The sequence below is a fragment of the Aquarana catesbeiana genome, linkage group LG01 (genome assembly GCF_042186555.1).
Source record: "Aquarana catesbeiana isolate 2022-GZ linkage group LG01, ASM4218655v1, whole genome shotgun sequence".
Lineage (NCBI taxonomy): Eukaryota > Metazoa > Chordata > Amphibia > Anura > Ranidae > Aquarana > Aquarana catesbeiana.
Genome location: NC_133324.1, coordinates 888,186,925 through 888,209,617, shown reverse-complemented (window position 1 = coordinate 888,209,617; position 22,693 = coordinate 888,186,925). Strand labels below are relative to the sequence as shown.

The following is a 22,693-nucleotide window of genomic DNA, read 5'->3' as shown; positions in this document are numbered from 1 at the left end:
ACATGCTTTATAAAAGAAAAAAATGCTGTCTATAACTGATTTCAGAGCGCCACACGGCACTCATGTTTACATCCACCTCTCTCCTCGTCTCCCCTACTGACTGACGTCAGTGGGGATTCTCGGGCCCTCCCCTGCAGCTGTCAGATCAAGAAAGGAGCGAGCCGGACGGTCACGTGAGTGCTGAGCAGCAACCTGAAATCAGGTAGATGGCATTTTTTTAATAAAGCATGTTCGCAGGGGCACCCAGCATTAGAAAACAGAGGATTGTATAAAGTGAGCAGGGTGGCTTAACAACCACGTTAACTATTTATTCTTGCTTCTGCAAAGATCTGTGCCCACAGGGGAAGGCATAAAAGTCTGGTAGCACAATGTCTAATACAACTTAGTAGACCATTTTTTGTCTATAGATGCAACTACGCATTTCTGGCTATAAATTTTAATGCTTTATTAATTTTTTTTTATTCAAATTTATTTTTATAATTCTAATAGTTTTTTTTATTCTAATTGTTATTTAATAGTTTCACCAAAATAGACAGGTTAGATAACTCCAAACAATGAGGGCTTTAACAGTTGACATAACAATATGAGCACAAGAATACATGGGAGAATATCAAAGTTCTGCTAACCATAGGAGATAACAGTCAAGTGAGTTGAAGAATTTGGTGGAATACAACTATTCTCTTTATTTAAGGTAGGGTGGTTTAAGGGTCTTAATGAAAACAAATCAGGTAATTAGGAAACACATGGCTTACCTACACTTTGTTATGGGTTACCAGTAGGTTATGGTTGAGGGAAGGGGATCAGGGGAGAGTTGGGGTAAAACAGGAGACAAAAAGAAGAGTAGGGAAAAGGGACCAGAGAATGAGTGTGTGGCCTCCTCTTTGCTATAAGGTTTTATACAACTGAAACATTGATCCTTAAATCTACAGTATCTGTATGGTACCAACATAAAGCCCCATCTTTTCAGTTAGAGTAAAAAACTGTTTTGCCAGATCCTAAATGCTGCTGATTTTATCTAAACACAAGAGCAAAAAATGTATATATTGTATCTTACCAGTCCTTGGATGTGGTGACTTCCTAATTTATTTTAGGGATAAATCAGTATTTTGTGTTTGTGAATTCTTCATTTAATTTTAAGGATAAATCTATAGACCACCACAAATAGTTGCCCCCTTAGTTACCATGTGATTCCCCTAACTAAATTAGGGGGATAGGTGAAAATTAATTATACGATTACCTATTACTCTTCTCCCCTATTTTCCAAACAAAACCCCTTCCTTCCTAGAGAACCAATCTGTTCTCTAACCCCTCTATATCTTACTTAGAAAATTTCCACAGTCCCACCCCAGCACCGTCCGCTTCTTAGAGGGTAAACTCACGTAAATTGAAGATTGTACATTCCAACCAGCATTCCCAGGTTTAAAAAAACTTGGTCCAGAATAATTTTGCATTTGGATGAATTCCTCCATTTACCTACTTTTATCTACTGCGCTAAACCAGTCTTTTATTGTGAGTATTTTCTTTAATTTCCAGTGTTTTGGAATTAGTGCTTTCACTGCATTTAATAAAATGGAGTAATAGCTACTTATTACTAATCTTCTTGACTAAATACAATACTTTGTTTGTTTTTTTTTGGCAAATTTGGTGGTGTATGTATGTCACTGTAATAAGGATGGAGTCAGCATGGTGGCTATATTTAGCTACCTCAATCCTGACTCCATCCCTCTAAATGAATAATTCAATTTCCAAATTTTAGGCATATTTGATAATCCACGGTTAGTAAGAGAGGGAGGGGTTTGTGTGTGTGTGTGTTTTTTTTTTTTTCCCTTCTCTTCCTTTCTTTAGGAGGGGGAGGGGAGGGAGGGGTGGTGGTTGTTGGAGATCGAAGAGAGGGATTGAGAAAAAATTTTAGAATTTAAGAAATTTCAGCATATTTTGGAGGTTTTAGTCTTGTCTGTCTCTGTATATTTTTTGGAGCTGCACCATTCTTAATTTATTTTTGACAGTTTTTTTTTTTTTCACTGGGTGTGATAGACTTAGGATGGCCATAGATGAGTCACTTTTTTTCATTCAACCAGTTGGCTGAATGGAAGGAAAAATTACCGGTACTTGGTTCCCCCATCCACACATTTCAGATCAGAATACACTGATCAGCACTGCTGGCTATAGCCCAATCGAGTGGCAAAAATCCAGCATAGTGGTTGTACAGTAGACAATTGGTAGATATACTACTGTACAACCACCCTGTCCATACATGGATCGAAATTCGTCCAGTCCCTGCTGATTCAGCTGAATTTTGATCCATGTATGGCCAGCATTAGAGTTAAGTTTCTGAGCATGAAAGGCTCCTTTTCTCAGTTTGCAACAATAGTTATGTGATAAAGACCTAACAACGTTGTCACTCTAGGACAAGCCTACAGAAACCTCCTCATCTCCTCTACTTCATAATATAGAGGTTGCTATAGCCTTCAGATATAGCTGGAAACAATGTAACAGATAAGAGTGCAGCACAAAGGCACAGGAAGTTATCCCCAGACAAGAATTCTGGCAGGATCAACATAGAACACTTGGTCTATTAAAAAAAATACTATGTTTAGTTAAAGTAGAAACAACTGTTTTGCCAATTCCTGAATGCTCCTTTTTCTAGTCAAACACAAGAACAAATATTTTATATATTGTATCTTGACAGTCCTTAGATACGGAGGCTGTATTTGTGGGGGGTTTTTCCCCTTTATTTTCACCAAGTGACGCTCCTGTAAGACATTTCCTTTTCTTGGCTGACGACGCTCACTCACTGTACAGTACTATATCTAGCAATGTTGTTAATTTAGGACAAAACTACAAAAACCTCGCCATATCTACTTCTTCATTAACATAGATGTTTCTGAAGTCCTCAGAGATATCTGGGAACAATGTAACTGAAAAGAATGCAGCACAAAGTGCAAAGGAAGTTATCCATGGACAAGATTTCTAGCGACACCATCTGGCATTGTTCAGATGCATTCACTGTTTTGCTATGGCTGCCAGAATACATTAGCCGAAATGGAAGATTCATCCATCCACTTTTTTTTTACAGGAGGTAGGAATTGATTTTCTCTCATTCAGCTTGCGGGGCAGAATAGTAAATATCAAGCCATGTATGGCCAGCTTTAGTTTATCCTTTCTGGTCCATGTCTATGCAGTTCCTTTATTTGTTTTCACAGTTCATCTATGTCCTCACCAACCTTTGTATTGTCCCATATTCATGCCCTTCCCTTCCTTCCTGTGCAACTGGCATTTTTAAATCTTCCCATGGGATGTTAGGAGATTTTTTTTTTTTTTTTTTCGAGATGTGAAGTTTTGGGATATTTCCAAACTAATATGGAAGCCGAGCCAACCCATTATAATTTTCCTTAGATGGAAATGGCAGTTTAGGAATACACACAGCACCTTCCGATGAGTGACTCAGTGTAGTTGCTAATATTGTGTTTACACCTATGTAATCACAATGGGGAGTGGAGGGACCTACTTGTATTGAGGAAACTGCAGCAAAGCTCATTAAAGCTGCAATCATACAAATGGGAATGCTTTTAATTGACATACTTCTTTGTTTAATCACTTCTAAGGGCCCCTTTACATTTTTAATATTTTCAATGCTTGTGTATTCAATATGTATTTCAGTAAAGTCACAGAAATAGTTTTTGCAATCTTATAATCATTGTAGTAACACCCATTTTCAAAGCTTTGTCTCCATTTTCTGTTACAGCAGTTATGAGGGGTGTCTAAAGTTGACTATGCAGTCCAGTAGGCAGCAGAGTTCACCTTTTTGAAAATACCTGGAAACCATGCAAATTGTTAAACAAAATGTAAACAAAGTCGCAACCACTAATAGAAGATATCTCTTCTAATATAAAAACTGAAAATCAAAGTATAACGCAAAAAAAAAAAAAATATATATATATATATTAACCCCTTCGCGTCTCATGCTAAAACAAATCTTAACACCTAATGACATGTGTTGGTAAAACCGTAAATATAATCACAACTACTTTGTGCATCCAGGTGGCCCGTAATAGTAAAAAGAATAATTTTTTTAAATTCAGCTGTATATTTCTTGCTACTACCATTACTTACCACCAAACAAGAACCCAAAACAAATTATCCCACTCCTGACGATCGCAGCGATGCCACATGTGTGTATGTTAGGTGTTATATGTACCCGTAGTACAGCCCAGAATCAATAGTGCACATTTTGCTTTTTTTTTTTTTTATCCTACATAAAACACACTGTGACACTAACTGACAATGATACTAATTTAAAAAAAGAGGCTATCACAGACGTTTCGGGTCCCGATCATTAGAATAGGGCTCTCAGTGAGACCCCGGTCACTGTGCTGGGCGCACTCCCAGCACAAAGGGAGGTACACAAATATGCAGCCCTACGGCAAAAAGCCCAGTGCAGTGGGGCTGCATATTTGCGTTACATCGGCGCCAAGGGGTTAATTTCCCATAATTCATTAGACCTGAAAACATTTAAACAAAGTGCAGAAAACACATATAAACATTGGTTATAAGTGTAGAAAAATGTCCATAGAAAATCCCTGAACCAAGAAAAGGCCAGAATTAAATGTGTATGAATCCCAAATCTTGGCTTTCCCTGAAAGACATCCTTTTTCTGATGAAACGCGTCAGTTGGACCCTCCTTGTGACATCACCACACCCAGGAATTGAACTGGAACTACAATCTGATTGTCAGCCAGGATCTCCTAAACTGTGCATTATTTACTTATTTATGCAAGTGTGATTTTAATTTACCACATTTATATTTTAACCACTTCTGGACTGCCCCACGCAGATATACTGCGGCAGGGCGGCCCTCCTGCGTGAAATTGCGTACCTGTACTTAATTTTTTGCATGGGGTCTGGAGCACCCCGCCGGCGACCCGCTCCCACTGTGATTGGCCCCCGCTGTGTCCAATCTGCGGATCCAGCTGACAGGATGTCCACCAGGACCCACTGATCGTTCTGAGGAGAGGCAGAACGGCGGTCTGCCTATGTAAGCAAGGAAGATCTCTGTTTTTCCCCTAGTCAAAGCACATCCCTCCCAGTTAGAAAGCACCCCCAGGAACACATTTGATTGCCCCTGAGGTTAACCCCTCCCTGCCAGTGTCATTTGTACAGTGACTGTGCATTTTCTTTTTAGCACTGATCACCGTATTGGTGTCACTGGTCCCCAGAAAGTGTCACTTAGTATCAGATTTGTCCGCTGCAAAAATCACTGATCGTCACCATTACTAGTAAAAAAAAAAAAATTCCATAAATATATCCCATAGATTGTAGACTCTATAACTTTTGCGCAAACCAATCAATATATACCTTTTAGGATTTTTTTTACCAAAAATATGTAGCAGAATACATATTGGCCTAAATTTGATGAATAAATTAGATTTTTTGAATTTTTTTTTTTTATTGGGTATGTTTTATTGCAGAAAGTAAATAATATTGTTTTTTTTCCAAAATTGTTTTTTTGTTTTTTTTTGTTTATAGCACAAAAAATAAAAACCACAGAGGTGATCAAATACCACCAAAAGAAAGCTCTATTTGTGGGAAATAAAGGACATCAATTTTATTTGGGTACAGCGTCACAAGACTGCGCAATTGTCAGTTAAAGCAATGCAGCGCTTTTAAAAAATGGCCTGGTCATGAAGGGAGTAAAAAATTCTGGGGCTGAAGTGGTTCATTTACTACACCATGAGGAGTGTTTATCCCTTTGCTCCCACATGAGTTTGCGCCAATAGAGAGCTGGAGGAGGCTACTCAGTGCTGGGTATAGACATCTTTCCTGGCGTTCCATGAGGGAGCGGTGTCACAGCTGCTGGTTTATTTCTTTGAGCTCATGTTGACCGCTCTGAATAAGGGGGTCACTGTGGTCTGGTAAGTCTTCACCATAAAGGGTATGTTCATCTTTACAGAAAAATCTGTAAGGTGAACTTGGACAGATCCCCCTCCTCGCCTCCCCCCATGTCCCGCTGACCTGGACCATGGCAATCTCTGGTTCTAACCCCTGGTATATCCGCTCCAGAAGTCCTGGGCTTAGAAATCGCCTGAGCTGAATTCCAAAACATCCCTCGTCAGGAGGGACGTTTTGGAGCATTCTAATTGGTCAGCGCCGTCACATGGGCGGCGCCGACCAATCAGCAGCTACATGGCATGTCCTGTCAGCTCTGGAGAAGACGCGTGGCTGCAGAGAGGATTTCTAAGCCCCAGGCTCCTGGTGAGGATATACTGGGGCTTAGAACTGGAGATTGCCACGGTCCAGGTCTGCGGGACCAGGGGGTGGCGAGGAGGGGACCTGTGTAAGTAAACCTTAAAGATTTTTCTGTAAAGGTGAACTTAAACTTTAACAATCACTTGAGTGTTGGTGAATGCTATTGGCACACTTTGGAAATTTTGAAGATTTTGGATTGATGCAGGTTCAGTTTGGGACTTTTCTTGGTTCTGGGATTTTCTATAGACATTTTTCTTTACTTCTAACCAATGTTTATATGTGTTTTTTCTGCACTTTGTTTAAATGTTTTCGGGTCTAAGAACTATGGGGAATTAATATATATTTTTATGTTTTTAGCGCAACACTTTGATTTACAGCAGAGTTAACTTGGCCATACATGAGTCAATTTTTTTTGTTCAACCAGCATCAACTGAGTAATAATAACACAGCCCCATCATAAACTTCTTTGCGCAGTTTTGTATTGCAATGGAAGAGGGAAAGGGGAGAAGACCAAGCCTATTACTTGGTGCTAATTGGTGAAACCCTAAAGCCTCGTACACACGATCCAATTGTGGGCCAACTGAGCGTCTGATTTTTGTCCAAAGGGCGTGTGCCAGAAACTGGTCTTGCATACTAACGGTACACAATTGGCGGCCAACTAACATGAATGTAGTGACATACTACGAGACTATAAAGAGAGAGTTCATTTCTCAAGCGCCACCCTTTGGGCTCATTCTGCTAATTTCGTGTTAGTAGAAGTTTGGTGAGTGTTGATTCACGCTTTTCAGTTTGTTTCTGAACGGCCGTTCGACAACCAGCCATGTTGCGGAATCGGAGGAGAGAATGTGCTATTATTGGTCTTGGAGTTGTTGCTTTGACCCAAGTCCAGTCCAGGAACAGGAGGAGTTCTTGGACCAAAAATCGGTTGCTTAATTGTGACCAATTATGTCAAATGCCATTGCTGCCAATCCGGATGACTTTCAGAATGATCTCAGGATGACGGACCCTTGCTTTGACCAACTCTTGGCATTGGTGACCCCCTATATTAAGAAGCAGGACACATGCATTAGGGCTTGCCATCACTCCTGAGCAAAGGCTCATAGCCACCTTGCGGTACTTGGCGACAGGGAGAAGTCTCCAGGGCCTCAAGTTTACTACTGGGATCTCCCCCCAGGCTCTGGGACTCATTCCAGAGACCGGCTCAGCCATTATTCAAGTCCTGCAGAAGGACTATATTAGGGTAAGTTTTTACCTTTAAGATCACATTCTATGTATTAATGTTTGCTAATATATTGTAATAATTTGTTGATTACATAATTATCATTATTGTAATATTTTGTGAATGTCCTCTTTGTCCTCATGCATGCTGTAAGCTTTTCCAGCTCTTTTTTGGCCTACATGCATATTTTCCATAACTAACCTCCCCAGCATGCTATGCTGGGCCCATACACACATAGCCAATAACTTAATGTTTTTTGTCAGCTACAATTTGGGGCTTACCCTAAACAACCCCTAAAATGTGTACAAATGTTATTGTTGTAGCAAAGAGAGTGTTTCACCGCTCAGGTGGATCCAGACCCAGGTGTAAAGTTAATGTGAAGCCTTCAGAGTTGAAGAGTCCCAGGTGCTGGCTAAATGCTGAGTAGAGTAAAAGCTGAGCTATGAGTAAGCACTCAGTTCCGAGTGTGAAACGCGTCAGCTGATCCTGTACATCTTGCATGATTGTCTTGTACTTTTGATGGTCCCATTTCTACAATAAAGACAAGTTTTCTACTTCATCCGGTGTGCGGCATCCAGATTTTTCTATTCAACACAATGTTATTGTTGTCCTCAAATTCAGGCAGAGTGCAAGAGACCATTTTTTTCTTTAGTTATGAGGAAGGGGTTGCACCCCCAAAATACATCCATTGATAGCAAATGTTGACACACTGTGTGTTTTGGGGCTTTTGCAAACTAGATGTATGGAAATACACACATTTTAGGCATGGGATAATGAGGGAAATAAGAATGTTAAGGCACAATTTGGGGGCACCTTCAAATTTTGGGTTTTATAGTCTTAAAAACAAAAAACATTATAATTCATATTAGTTAGGGCAGTGTTTGCCAGCTCTCCTTCTTAAGATGCAAACCCAGGTCATGTTTTCAATACTTGTAGAATTTGGCACAGATGATGTTGTCGTATTCACTGCTAGTAATTTGTCGTTTTTAGATTGAGGAAAATACAGAAAACATGACCTGGTGGTGCACCTAGAGGAGTGGAGTAGAGAAACACTGAGTTCTGTCCCTAAACTTTCACATTTCAGAGTCCTAAAAACATGGTAAATATTAAAAGGGCAAACAGGAGCCAACAAGTGGAACAAAAAACTTAAGAACAGACAAGAGGAAATGTAAAATTTGGCAAGCATGTCCACAAAATCTCGGATCGCTGTAAAGCAGTGGCAGCCTCCTTGATTTGCTCCAGATCCTTCAAACAATGCAACATATCTGCACTTATTCTGCCAATGGTGCATCGTGGAAGATCATGACCTAGTAAGAAGAGTAAAAAGTATTAAGGGAACGATGGTCAAGTGCCTGAGGCCCTACATAGTGAGTTATGGTCAAGTTACTAGTCAAATTCAGGAAATACTTACCTACCCAGTCTATTGTTGCTTGCAACCTGCTTGCCCTTCAGACACCTACACTACTAGGAATGTACACACTGCAACTACTGGAAGTAATCTTGGCCCTGGTGCCTGGGTCTCCAAAACTCGGGTACCTAGCAACCCTGCCAGCTCCTTCCACCTCTTCCTTCTCCGTGCTAATGTTAATAGACTACATATTTTGCTAATGTGTGGAGTGGGTGTTTTGTTTGGACATGTATACATATTTGAAGCCAGATTCCAGCAATACTTACTTGCACAACATATAGGATATATGATGATCATCCTAGCAGGCGTGAGTCTGTGTGACTCTGATCCCCGGGGCCTCTCCTCTAACCATTTCTACACTGGCAAGGCTGCATTAATGGGCACTGATGTGCCAGGCAGCAAACAGAAAGTGTTCTTTACCCCTTAAGTTCTGTCCTAAGCCCATGGCCTTCGGCCCACCTAAAAACACCCCTGTCAGTGGCTAAATGAGTGTGTTTGAAGTTGTCACTTATGTTTTTGGGAGGAAGATGGCCTTGTTGCTTTCCTTGTTGAAGCCCGAGCGAAGGTAGCCTCCCTTCGTCCCTTGTGGTGGCTTTGCTGGAGCCTCCTTTTTTGGTGCCTCCCTGTTGTAAGAAGATAAAAAAATTAGTTCCAAAAATAAAGAAATGTCCAAAAACATGACCAATTAAGAATGTTCATATCTGCTTTATATTTACCTTCATCTTTAGAATACAAAGTCATACAAAGATTTTAGAAAATCTTTTATATATAATTCTCTAGAGCTACTTGGAGAAAGGACATATACAGACAGCTAATTTACACATATACATATTGGTTAGATCTAAATATTGCTTGTTTTTTTTATGATCTGATGTATGTACTCCATCTGGTCTTGTTCACGGTGTTAGACCATCATTTTCGGATTCTGTCCTTTGATCATTCCACTGAAAATTCACTCTGCAAAACGGCGAGGACCTTCTCCAAAACGAGGTCCTTTCGGCTGTTGGGCCTTTCATAATTGCGCGGCTTGCAGTCGTAATCGTGCTTCTCTAGGATGCGCACCTTCTCCCCCATCTCACCCTTGCTCATGGGGGTTGCTTTGTGCCTCCTATGAGCTCCACCACCACAGGGCTGACATGAATCTGCAGAACCAAAGAATATAAAAAAAATTTAAAAAATGGGAATCCCGTCAGAATAGAAATTTAGTAGTACTCACCACATATATTAAAGGGGGTGTGATCAAGAAACTATATATGAAGAAAAAATAAAAAATAAAAAAACTGTATGACCAAGGCACACCAAGCAGAGTAAACTACAAAAAGGTTTTATTAGCTATACAAAGCTGAACACAGAAAAATGTGTACACAATCACCCCTAAAAGACAGATATGGTGGGAACACCGGTAAAGGGGATCCCACCAATCTGTCTATACCTTCCCTGTAAACAGTATATGATCCCTCATAGAAAAGCCAGGAAGCCCGCAGATGGGGGAGGTTCCTCCCTACCCCAATAAATAGCACACCCCTATAGCACCCTCTGAAACCCCCTACTACCTGAGATTACAGGCTAAACCATACAGTTCCTGAGGGGACAGCGTGATAATGCAAATGCACTGAATGTTCATGCTGTTCCCAGACACAAACAGCTCAATGGCTAGCCATGGTATCTGCAGTCTTTCAGTCAGTCAAAAGGAAAGATGGGTGGTAAAAAATAGGAACAAATTGGACAGAAACAAAAAAATGGAAGGACAAAAAAATTGTATGATAAAATGCTGTAATATAGGAGAAAACAGAGGGATCTGATTCCGCCTGGTAGAAATTTGTATCCTGAGATGTAAATCAATCCAAAATTCTCTTCCTGTGTTATTTTAGACAAGGATATAACAGATATCCAGCATAGTGTTTGCCGCTGGATATAAAAGCGATGTGTAATCACACAAGTGGGGACATGTGAGTAAATAGATATTCACTATACCCATATGCTGAGGAGTCTATTATAAGACAATATGTCTTCACAGCTGAATGGATCCTAGATGGGGACACAATTCCAATAAACAATTGATAGCTGTATGTCCTCCTTATATTGTAGCTAGCATAAATGCAGAAAGGGGTATATGCAAAAAGGCCAGGGTTACTCACTGATGGTAGATTAATATGGATGTCCCTCTGAGATAAACGACATTGATGCAGATCTGTATGGTCTGTATATCCAAACAATGTTCCAATATGTATAGCTCTGAAGAAGTTCCATGAAGTGAAGGGAACGAAACATGTAAGCTGGGAGAGCACCTCCGCCATGCACCCCCCCCCCCCCCCCCCCCCCCGCAGCCTACACTGATATATGGAATCGGGGTACTGAACCGATACCTGACTTATCTATTTGGACACGAATCTAACTAATTGCCATGGATCAAACCAGCAGCAGGTGTCGCGGAATGGAACATAGCCCTGCTGATCAGCTAAGCAGTTAAGGTGAAGAGGCACCTATGCTTTGCGTTTAAATAAGGACATATTGGAACATTGTTTGGATATACAGACCATACAGATCTGCATCAAGGTCGTTTATCTCGGAGGGACATCCATATTAATCTACCATCAGTGAGTAACCCTGGCCTTTTTGCACAAACCCCTTTCTGCATTTATGCTAGCTACAATATAAGGAGGACATACAGCTATCAATTGTTTATTGGAATTGTGTCCTCATCTAGCATTCATTCAGCTCTGAAGACATACTGTCTTATAATAGACTCCTCAGCATATGGGTATAGTGCATATCTATTTACTCACATGTCCCCACTTGTGTGATTACACATCACTTTTATATCCAGCGGCAAACACTATGCTGGCTATCTGTTATATCCTTGTCTAAAATAACACAGGAAGAGAATTTTGGATTGATTTACATCTCAGGATACAAATTTCTACCAGGCGGAATCAGATCCCTCTGTTTTCTCCTATATTACAGCATTTTATCATACAATTTTTTTGTCCTTCCATTTTTTTTGTTTCTGTCCAATTTGTTCCTATTTTTTACCACCCATCTTTCCTTTTGACTGACTGAAAGACTGCAGATACCATGGCTAGCCATTGAGCTGTTTGTGTCTGGGAACAGCGTGAACATTCAGTGCATTTGCATTATCACGCTGTCCCCTCAGGAACTGTATGGTTCAGCCTGTAATCTCAGGTAGTAGGGGGTTTCATAGGTGCTATAGGGGTGTGCTATTTATTGGGGTAGGGAGAAACCTCCCCCATCTGCAGGCTTCCTGGCTTTTCTATGAGGGATCATATACTGTTTACAGGGAGGGTATAGACAGATTGGTGGGATCCCCTTTACCGGTGTTCCCACCATATCTGTCTTTTAGGGGTGATTGTGTACACATTTTTCTGTGTTCAGCTTTGTATAGCTAATAAAACCTTTTTGTAGTTTACTCTGCTTGGTGTGCCTTGGTCATTCAGTTTTTTTATTTTTTATTTTTTCTTCATGAATCTGCAGAATCCACCATGTCCCTCCTGAATGTTCCGCCATGTGTGTCGCATGCAGAAGTGAGATGGTCACACCCCAGCGTTATGACGCACTGAGAGCGCAGTTTCACACATGCGCAGTGTTTAAAAAGCCAGAACGCACGGTCGGTGTAACGGCCGTAGGAACGGTCTTGGAGTGGAGGACGAACGATCACCAACGCAAGAAACAAGCCATACAAGGAAGGTACAATTGGAAATTGGGGCATAGGTGGTTAGTGGCCTATACTGCTTAGATTGAGGCCTATATTGGGACCAGCTTATGAATTAAGCCAGACATTATGGTTTGTCTTGTGTTCTGTCTTGCAGGCATCATATAATTTATCATGACGGATAAATTTACTGCACCTGATTTCCTACCCCAATTCATTTACCTGTACCGGGAGCTGCCCTGTCTCTAGAAGGTCAAGAGTAGAGACTACTCCAATAAAATATAGAGGAAGGCAGCTTTGGAGAAACTGCTTGAGTTGGTGAAACCAGTGTACCCCAGAGCAGACATCAACTATGTCAAGAAAAAAAATATCAAACCTGAGGAGTACTTTTAAAAGGGAGCTCAACAAGGTTATGGACTCAGAGAGATCTGGAGCAGCAGCAGATGACATATATGTCCCCAGGCTGTGGTATTACTACAGCCTGTGGTTTTTAACTGACCAGCTAAAAGGGCCAGGAAGAGCAGGAATCTGGAGGAGGCTACAGCTGCCTTCCTCAGCCAGGCCACTACTGCCCTCTGGACAGACCTAGATGAGGCTGAGGGATTTGCTGTGGTGACGGCCAATAAATTGAGAGGTGGCCAGTGAGCAAAGGAGCAGGTGTGAGGAACTCATCCTGCAGCTCCTCAAAAAGGGGGTGAGGGGCCTGTGTGATTTTGTGGCCCCACATCCTCCACAGCCACCCCACCCACCACAGCAGCATGGCGGTCAGTGGCAATACAAGCCACAAGACCCCCAACAAGCCCGCTGGTCTGGGGATTTTCAACTCTACCCCACTTACTAATTTCCTGTTTTTTTGTTTTTTTTTGGAATAATGATTTTATTTGTTATATTTTCTATATTTTTGTATGCATAGAATGCCTTTTTTTGGTTAAATTATTTGTATTTGGATGACAGATAGCATCTCTAATTTAATTTGCTTTATTTTTGTTATGCACAATAAAAAAAAAAAATGTGTAGAATAATACTTGGCTATGTGTTTTACTAAAATGACAGTTTGGGATTAGGCTGTTACATTTTAAAAAATACAATGTCACGCCACGTCACAAATGTTAATTCTCCGTTACGACCGCTATTTTCATGACAGACCACTTTCGGCTCGTTCCTTGCTTCCGATCATACGTGTTTGTACTTTCAACTTTTGTGTGACTGACTTGTGTACAGACATACAAAAATCATACAACAGACCGTTACTAGCCTGCCATCCAACATTTGTTGGCCGAAAGTTGGACAACAGTTGTCTGAAGGAGCGTACTAACGGTCTGATTTTAGGACAACAGTCTGTCAACAGACAATCCCCTGCCAACAATCGGATCATGTGTACGAGGCTTAAAGCTGGCCATACATGGATCGAAATTCAGCTGGTTCAGCATGAAGCAGCCGAATTTCGATCCACGTGTGACCATTGTGATTGAACAGAAGTCTATCTTCCATGTTGAAATAAATCTGCTTGAACAGTGTCACAGGCAATAGGCTGCAGCGCTAATCTTTACATTCTGAAAGTGGGGGAGTCTCCTGAGCAGAGTTGCTAGTTGTATAGTCACACAAAAAAAACCTTTAAGTTGACCAATACTCAGATGTAAATCTAACATCTTTCCTGTAGGAAATTATGCTCCTGATTCTCTTGGCTTCTGCAGGGATCATATGACCAGGTGCCTACTGTCTAGGCCTTCTGTCACATAGGCCAGCACTGTAGTGACTTAATGGCTAGCAGGCCAAACCCCTGCAATCAGCTGGGGACAAGCTATCTAAAACAATTGAAATTGTTAAGTAACTATATGGAGCTCTTCAAGAACTTGAAGATTTAACAGACAGTCTCTTGCATTACTTTATTATACTGTCTTAACAGCAATCAATAAAAAAAACAGTTGATGAAGGAATAGGTGTGCTTGCAACATACGTTCTTTGATGTAGTTGGACAGTGGGAGCCATTATTACAATGTCCAATAATTGCAATGTGTGACTAGGATTTTTTTTTTGTCCAAACTGTTCACCTAAGAAACCAATACAGTGTTAGCTGTCGCTTTCTGTACTAGGAATCTGACAGCCGGAACCTGATTGGTTTTATTGCGTTGCAGTCCTGTTTTTGTTTGCAGCAGTTTCTAACAAATATGCCTCAAGGGATTCAAAGTTTTTTTTTTTTTTTGTTTGTTTTTTTTCTTGTTGACCAACTCTGTGCATTTCACCTGAGACCTAATTGTGGTCAGCAGTGTAAAAGCCACTTGGCAGATTAGCCTTCCAGTACAAATACTGATAGCTATGTAGACATTGCGATAATTGGCCCTCTCAGCTGAGAAGTTTGTGTGTGGCATGGGTAGTGCCTGTAAAGATGGTAGATGGTTGCGTAAGGCGGGTGCTGCACTGAGGTCACTTCTGCTTGGCCTTTTCCCACAGCATCATGGAATGCAAACAAGAGGCAACTGATCAGTACTACATTTACTTTGTTAGTACAATAGTGTGACATAAGCAACTTTTCATCTATTGTTTTCTATATCTCTATGATATTAGTTGATGAAGTATCTTACGTATCAAATCATTCCCTACCTCAAGAGAGCTAACAATATGATAATCCAGGCATACTTGCATAAATACAGCAGCCAATCTAAAGCCCCACTTCTGCTAACTTGAATTTTTTTCCTTGTTGTGGCCACTGCAAGGGTTAACTGCACATTTAGATCTAGGGGGTATAGAAAAGAAGGATTACCGTATTTATCGGCGTATAACACGCACCGGCGTATAACACGCACCCCAATTTAGGAGGGAATTTTAAGGAAAAAAAAACTTTTAGGAGGGAAGTTGAAGGGAAAAAAACTTACATTTAAATGCCCATCATTGCAGCCTTCTCAGTGCAGCCTTGCCCCAGTGCAGCCATGTCAGTGCAGCCTTGTCAGTGCAGCCTTCCCCAGTGCAGCCTTCCCCAGTGCAGCCATGTCAGTGCAGCCTTCTCAGTGCAGCCTTCTCAGTGCAGCCATGTCAGTGCAGCCTTCTCAGTGCAGCCTTCTCAGTGCAGCCTTCTCAGTGCAGCCTTCTCAGTGCAGCCTTCCCCAGTGCAGCCTTCCCCAGTGCAGCCTTCCCCAGTGCAGCCTTCCCCAGTGCAGCCTTGTCAGTGCAGCCTTGTCAGTGCAGCCTTCCCCAGTGCAGCCTTCCCCAGTGCAGCCATGTCAGTGCAGCCTTCTCAGTGCAGCCATGTCAGTGCAGCCTTCTCAGTGCAGCCTTCTCAGTGCAGCCTTCTCAGTGCAGCCTTCTCAGTGCAGCCTTCTCAGTGCAGCCTTCCCCAGTGCAGCCTTCCCCAGTGCAGCCTTCCCCAGTGCAGCCTTCCCCAGTGCAGCCTTCCCCAGTGCAGCCTTGTCAGTGCAGCCTTGTCAGTGCAGCCTTGCCCCAGTGCAGCCTTGCCCCAGTGCAGCCTTCCCCAGTGCAGCCTTGCCCCAGTGCAGCCTTCGATCCCCTGTCCCTGCTTGCTGGGACAAGCAGGGACAGGGTTCGGATAGCTCCGCTCGGGACTACGAGTGAAACCGAAAGTAAACGAGAGCCACCGGAAAGAGCCGAGGACCGGCTCTGTGTATTTCGGCGCCGGCGGCGCCATTTTCAAATCGCGGTCGGCGATTTTGATATTTTGACAGCTCGGGATCGCAGGGGATCGGCGTATAGCACGCACCTGCGACTTTCCCCTGATTTTAAGGGGAAAAAAGTGCGTGTTATACGCCGATAAATACGGTACTTATTAGATCTTTCATGTTGCTAGACCAGTTCCCGCAATATCTTTTATATATATATATACACATTATCTCACACAAGTGAGTACACCCCTCACATGTTTGTAAATATTTTATTATATCTTTTAAAGTAGTGAGTGTACAGCTTGTATAACAGTGTAAATTTGCTGTCCCCTCAAAATAACTCAACACACAGCCATTAATGCCTAAACCACTGGCAACAAATGTGAGTACACCCCTAAGTGAAAATGTCCAAAGTGGGACAATTAGCCATTTCTCTCCCCGATGTCATGTGACTCATTAGTGTTACAAGGTCTCAGGTGTGAATGGGGGGGCAGGTGTGTTAAATTTGGTGTTTTCGCTCTCACTCTCTCATACTGGTCACTGGAAGTTCAACATGGCACCTCATGGCAAATAACTCTCTGAGGATCTGAAAAAAAGAATTGTTGCTCTACATAAAGATGGCCTAGGCCAGTGATGGCGAACCTTGGCACCCCAGATGTTTTGGAACTACATTTCCCATGATGCTTATGCACTCTGTAGCATAGTGGAGCATCATGGGAAATGTAGTTCCAAAACATCTGGGGTGCCAAGGTTTGCCATCACTGGCCTAGGCTATAAGAAAATTGCCAAGACCCTGAAACTGAGCTGCAGCACGATGGCCAAGACCATACAGCGGTTTAACAGGACAGGTTCCACTCAGAACAGGCCTTGCCATGGTCGATCAAAGAAGTTGAGTGCATGTGCTCAGCGTCATATCCAGAGGTTGTCTTTGGGAAATAGATGTATGAGTGCTGCCAGCATTGCTGCAGAGGTTGAAGGAGTGGGGGGGTCAGCCTGTCAATGCTTAGACCATACACCGCACACTGCATCAAATTGGTCTGTATGGCTGTCGTCCCAGAATGAACCCTCTTCTAAAGATGATGCACAAGAAAGTCTGCAAACAGTTTGCTGAAGACAAGCAGACTAAGGACATGGATTATTAAAACGTGTCCTGTGGTCTGATGAGACCAAGATAAACTTATTTGGTTCAGATGGTGTCATGCGTGTGTGGCGGAAACTAGGTGAGGAGTACAAAGACAAGTGTGTCTTGCCTACAGTCAAGCATGGTGGTGGGGGTGTCATGGTCTGGGGCTGCATAAGTGCTGCCGGCACTGGGGAGCTACAGATCATTGAGGGAACCATGAATGCCAACATGTACTGTGACATACTGAAGCAGAGCATGATCCCCTCCCTTCAGAGACTGGGCCGCAAGGGCAGTATTCCAACATGATAACGACCCCAAACACACCTCTAAGCCGTCCACTGCCTTGCTAAAGAAGCTGAGGGTAAAGGTGATAGACTGGCCAAGCCTGTCTCCAGACCTAAACCCTATTGAGCATCTGTGGGGCATCCTCAAACAGAAGGTGGAGGAGCACAAGGTCTCTAACATCCACCAGCTCTGTGATGTTGTCATGGAGGAGTGGAAGAGGACTCCAGTGGCAACCTGTGAAGCTCTGGTGAACTCCATGCCCAAGGGGGTTAAGGCAGTGCCGGAAAATAATGGTGGCCGCACAAAATATTGACACCTTGGGCCCAAATTGGACATTTTCACGTAGGGGTGTACTCACTTTTGTTGCCAGCGGTTTAGACATTAATGGCTGTGTGTTGAGTTAACAGGAAACAGCAAATTTACACTGTTATACAAGCTGTACACTCACTACTTTACATTGTAGCAAAGTGTCATTTCTTCAGTGTTGTCACATGAAAAGATAGAATAAAATATTTACAAAAATGTGAGGGGTGAACTCGTGTGAGATACTGTGTGTGTGTGTGTGTGTGTGTGTGTGTGTATGTATATATATATATATATATATATATATATATATCTGTTTTGCACAGAGCAGCCTGGATCCTCCTCTTCTTGGGTCCCCCGCTGGAGCTCCTGGCCCCTCCCTCCTGTCGAGTGCCGCCACAGCAAGCAGCTTGCTATGGGGGCACATGAGCTGAAGCTCCCTGTGTCCATTCAAACACAGAGCTGTGGTTCGGCCCAGCTAACTGACTTTGACAGCAGTGGGAGCCAATGGTGCCACTGCTGTGTCTCAGCCAATCAGGAGGGAGAGTCCCAGACGGCCAAGACACTTGTGGACATCGCTGGACAGAGATGGGGCTCCAGTAAGTATTAGGGGGCTGAGGGGGGTTGCTTCACACAGAAGGCTTTTTATCTCAATGCATAGAATATGTTAAGATAAAAAAACTTCTGACTTTCCAACCCCCTTAATATTTGGTATCTATCAAATCCGGATTTCATTGTTTTTAATAATACGTTGGTTGTTGGTAAAACAATCATGAGAAAACATTGATACAGTTAGAACACTACAAGTGAGGGAGGGTTTCCCAAAATATCATAAACTCTTTGGCTCTCCTACCTCCTAACTTTCTTGATACAGTCACACCCTCTAGAGAGCCCAGAAACTGCTGTTGCATTTTTCAACTTAAAGCTTTCAGTTTTTCATCATAATAAATCTGGATTGCTGCAGGTCATTCATGAGAGCGCGATAACCATAATACGTCAGATTGATCAATGGATTGAAGACTGCTGGAACCAAAGACTAGGCAAACTTTGCTAAAAACGGAACTCCAGGAATGTGGCAAAAAGAACCAAGCACACTGAAATAGTTAACTGTTTGCTTAGCCTATGGGGAACAGGCATCATATTTATGTTACTCCTCACTCCGGCACTTCCCTACTCTTCCCAAAGCTTCAGTCTCTGGACATGGGCCCCTGAGAAATCTTGTGCATTGCAAGACCAATGACCCTGCATTGTGCAAGGCTGGGGTGAGCATGTGACTGCACCCCAAAGAGCCTTACTGTGGAGGTTATGGGTGACTGATCAAGGCAGCTTGCTGGAGTCAGGAGTAAGGTAGGTGTTTCTCTTTATATGTGCACCCCTATACAGTAAAACCTTGGTTTGAATGTAACTTGGTTTGAGAGCATTTTTCAAGACCAGCAACATTTTTTCCTTGTCAAAAGAAGTTTATTGAGTATACAATGTTATAAAGATACATAAAGTAAGTTTACAAGGATCTATAAAGTAAGCTCATTGTTTTACAGTAGGGTTTATATAGGTAAATATCATGAAATTTCAAATATTAAACATTGGGTTCACGTAAACCTAAATTAAAGATATATATAATTTCCTTAGTTACTTTTGTAGGTATTTAAATGATTTATACCTACTATACATATTGTTTACAAGTAGAGTGTATATAGGTCAAATAAATTCTGATAATAAGCTTTAATCGTAAGGTGGAGAAAAGGAAAGAGAAAGAAGAAAAAGGGTTGAAAGGTAGAGGTATGGTCCACAAGGTTGTCCCGCTCGTCAGTTTATTATTCTTTTTAGTTCTCTTTTGAAGCCTTAGAATGGGTGTCTCTGTAAGTCATTTAATCTGTTACCATGGCAACAGGACAGAGTCATTGAAGTTTGACAGGAACTGTTGTTTTATCCAAGGATGCCAACGTTTTTCAAATTTTGGAATTTGATTTTGATCGATGGCTACCATCTTGGCATGGGACATTGTATTATTCATTCAGTGAATTGTTTCTGCTAGTACCAACGTAGGAGATTTCCATGCCTTGGCCACTGTTTGTTTTGCAGCCGTTATTAGTTGGATCATAAGTTTGAATTGAGAGAGTGTTAACCATTCCGGTTTTAGATTAAGTAAAGTTAAATATGGATCTGGTTGTATTATTTTTTTAAATATTTTAGATGCAATCACGAAGACTTCCTTCCAGAAGGTTTGGATTACTGGGCACATCCACCATATGTGTAAATATGTTCTGGGCATCCTCGAAAACAAAGAGCTGAGGTATTAGGTGAATATTTTGCCACTCTAGCGGATACAAGGTACCAGCGAATTAGGACTTTATAATTTGTCTCCAGTGCTAAGATGTTGGGTGAAGATGACTTAGATGTGAGCCATATGTTAGACCAGCAACATTTTTTAACCACTTGCTTACTGGGCACCTAAACCCCCCTCCTGCCCAGACCAATTTTCAGCTTTTAGAGCTGTCACTCTTTGAACGACAATTGCGCCGTCATACATCACTGTACCCAAATGACATTTTTATCATTTTTTTCCCACAAATAGAGCTTTCTTTTGGTGGTATTTGATCACCTCTGGGTTTTTCATTTTCTGTTAAAAAAATTAAAAAAGACAGATGTAAAAAAAAATACAAAACCCGTTTTATATTTTGTTAATAAATTTTGCAAACAGGTAATTTTTCTTCTTCATTGTACGCTGATGAGGCTTCACTCATGGGCACTGATAGGCTGCACTGATAGGCACTGATAAGGCTGCACTGGTGGGCACTGATAAGGCTGCACTGGTGGGCACTAATAGGCGGCACTGGTGGGCACTGATAGGTGGCATTGGTGGGCACTGATGGGTGACACTAAAGGGCATTAATAGGTGGCACTGAAGGACACTGATAGCTGGCACTGATGGGTGGCAGTGATGGGCACTGATCGGAATGGTAAGTGACACTGATAGGCAGCACTGCTAGGTGGCACTGATTGGCACCACTGGTGGGCATTGATAGGTGGCACTGATGTACTGTGGGCACTGATTTGTGGCACTGATTGCTGGCTTTGTTAGGTGGTACTGGTGGGCACAGAGGCTCTTCCTATTCGGGACCGATGTCCCTACAAACAGAAGCCGGCGATCGGCTTTTTTTCTTCTCACGCTGTCAGCGTGAGAAGAAAAACAAAACGATTGCTGAGCCTCTGTTTACATCACGTGATCAGCTGTCATTGATCGGCCCCTTACTCGGATCTGTGATCACCTGAATCTCATTGACTCTAGTGATCACAGCGCATTCTAGCATGCCCCCTTCAGGGGGGTGTGGCCAGCTTTGAAAGGGGGGACGTCAATAGACTGCCTCCCGGTAAAGCAGATCCGTGCTGTAGCCGTCATTCGGCTATAGCCCGGATCTGAACAGGTTAATAAATTTTGACTTGATATGCATGCAATGTCTTGATATACAAGTAGCGCCATGTCACAACTGAGTATAAAAGAGAAGAGAGGTGCCTCTAAGTTTAGCAATATGGTTACATTTAATGAAGGTACAACATTTAGCAACATATTGCTACACTTAGAGGCGCCTCTCTTCTCTTTTATACTCTGTAGCTCCTGCTGGATTTTGCTTCAAATCCCCTTGTGGAGACTTCCGTTTGTGGATGGACATTTTATAGTTACACAACCTGGTCAAATTGCTATAATCTTTTTTTATGTGGACTACAAACTGAAGGACTTATGAATAAATGGCTGTGGAACGAATCATTTGAGTTTCCATTATTTATTATGGGTAAATTCGCTTTGATATACAATCGCCTTGGAATACAAGCATGTTTCTGGAATGAATTATACTCGCAATCCAAGGTTTTACTGTATATAACAAGCATATAACTCTCGCAGTGTGAGGGGGGCTCCCATTGCAAGGGTTGTTTTTTATCACATTCTTACACTTCAACTTTAAGTACTTTTTCACTTATAATCCCTTTTATTCTGTTGCAAATTTTGTTTTTTTGTAATATTTTTTCTGTAAATATTTTCTGTTAACTTTTCTGTTAAACAATGTTTTTAAATTGTTAAAAATACTCTAATCATGATCATGATCCTTGTCTCTTTGAAGAGTTACCATACTTTAAATGTTTCATATGTTCTAGGGGATGGAACTGCTGTTTAAAACTCACTTTGTTCCTTGTGTTTCTTTGCCAGTCTGCCGCCCATTTGCCAGAATTACCTCAGGACACAGTTCATGAATGTAAGGAGAAGCTGGAGCAGACTCCCTGTAAAGAGCTCTTTAAAGACTGCACTAGGTAAGTGGGGGCTGTTGTTTCATTATGGGCCCCCATTAATTCCTACTATCATGTATATGAGGAAGAAGCAGTAGTGGTTTATAATAGGAGAATGGGGATGCTAATAAAGTTTTGCACTTCAATGTTCAAGTTTAGAGGCCTCATACACACTGGACGTTTTTTCTCCAGGGGATGAAAACACAGCTTAAAAAATGTGCCTAAAGCCACGTTTTGCATGTGCATTTGGCGTTCTTGCATTAGAGAGCCTTGAAAAAGTATTCGTACCCCTTGAAATGTTCCACATTTTGTCATGTTACAACCAAAAACGGAAATGTATTTTATTGGGATTTTATGGGATAGACCAACATAAAGTGGAACATAATTGTGAAGTGGAAGGAAAAGGATAATTGGTTTTTAAAATGTTTTACAAACAAATATGTGAAAATTGTGGCGTGCATTTGTATTCAGCCCCCTTTACTCTGATACCCCTGACTAAAATCTAGTGGAACCAATTGCCTTCTGAAGTCACCTAATTCGTAAA

The 22,693-nt window shown here is 41.9% G+C and overlaps 1 protein-coding gene across 1 annotated transcript in view; it reads left to right on the top strand.

Annotated features, from left to right (window-relative positions):
- GRK4 (G protein-coupled receptor kinase 4) overlaps positions 1-22,693 on the top strand; it is a 341,746-nt gene that overhangs the window by 252,841 nt on the left and 66,212 nt on the right. The window contains exon 5 of the mRNA XM_073610875.1: positions 22,073-22,173. Within this exon, the coding sequence (XP_073466976.1) occupies positions 22,073-22,173 (101 nt within the window). The remainder of the gene's footprint in view (positions 1-22,072; positions 22,174-22,693) is intronic.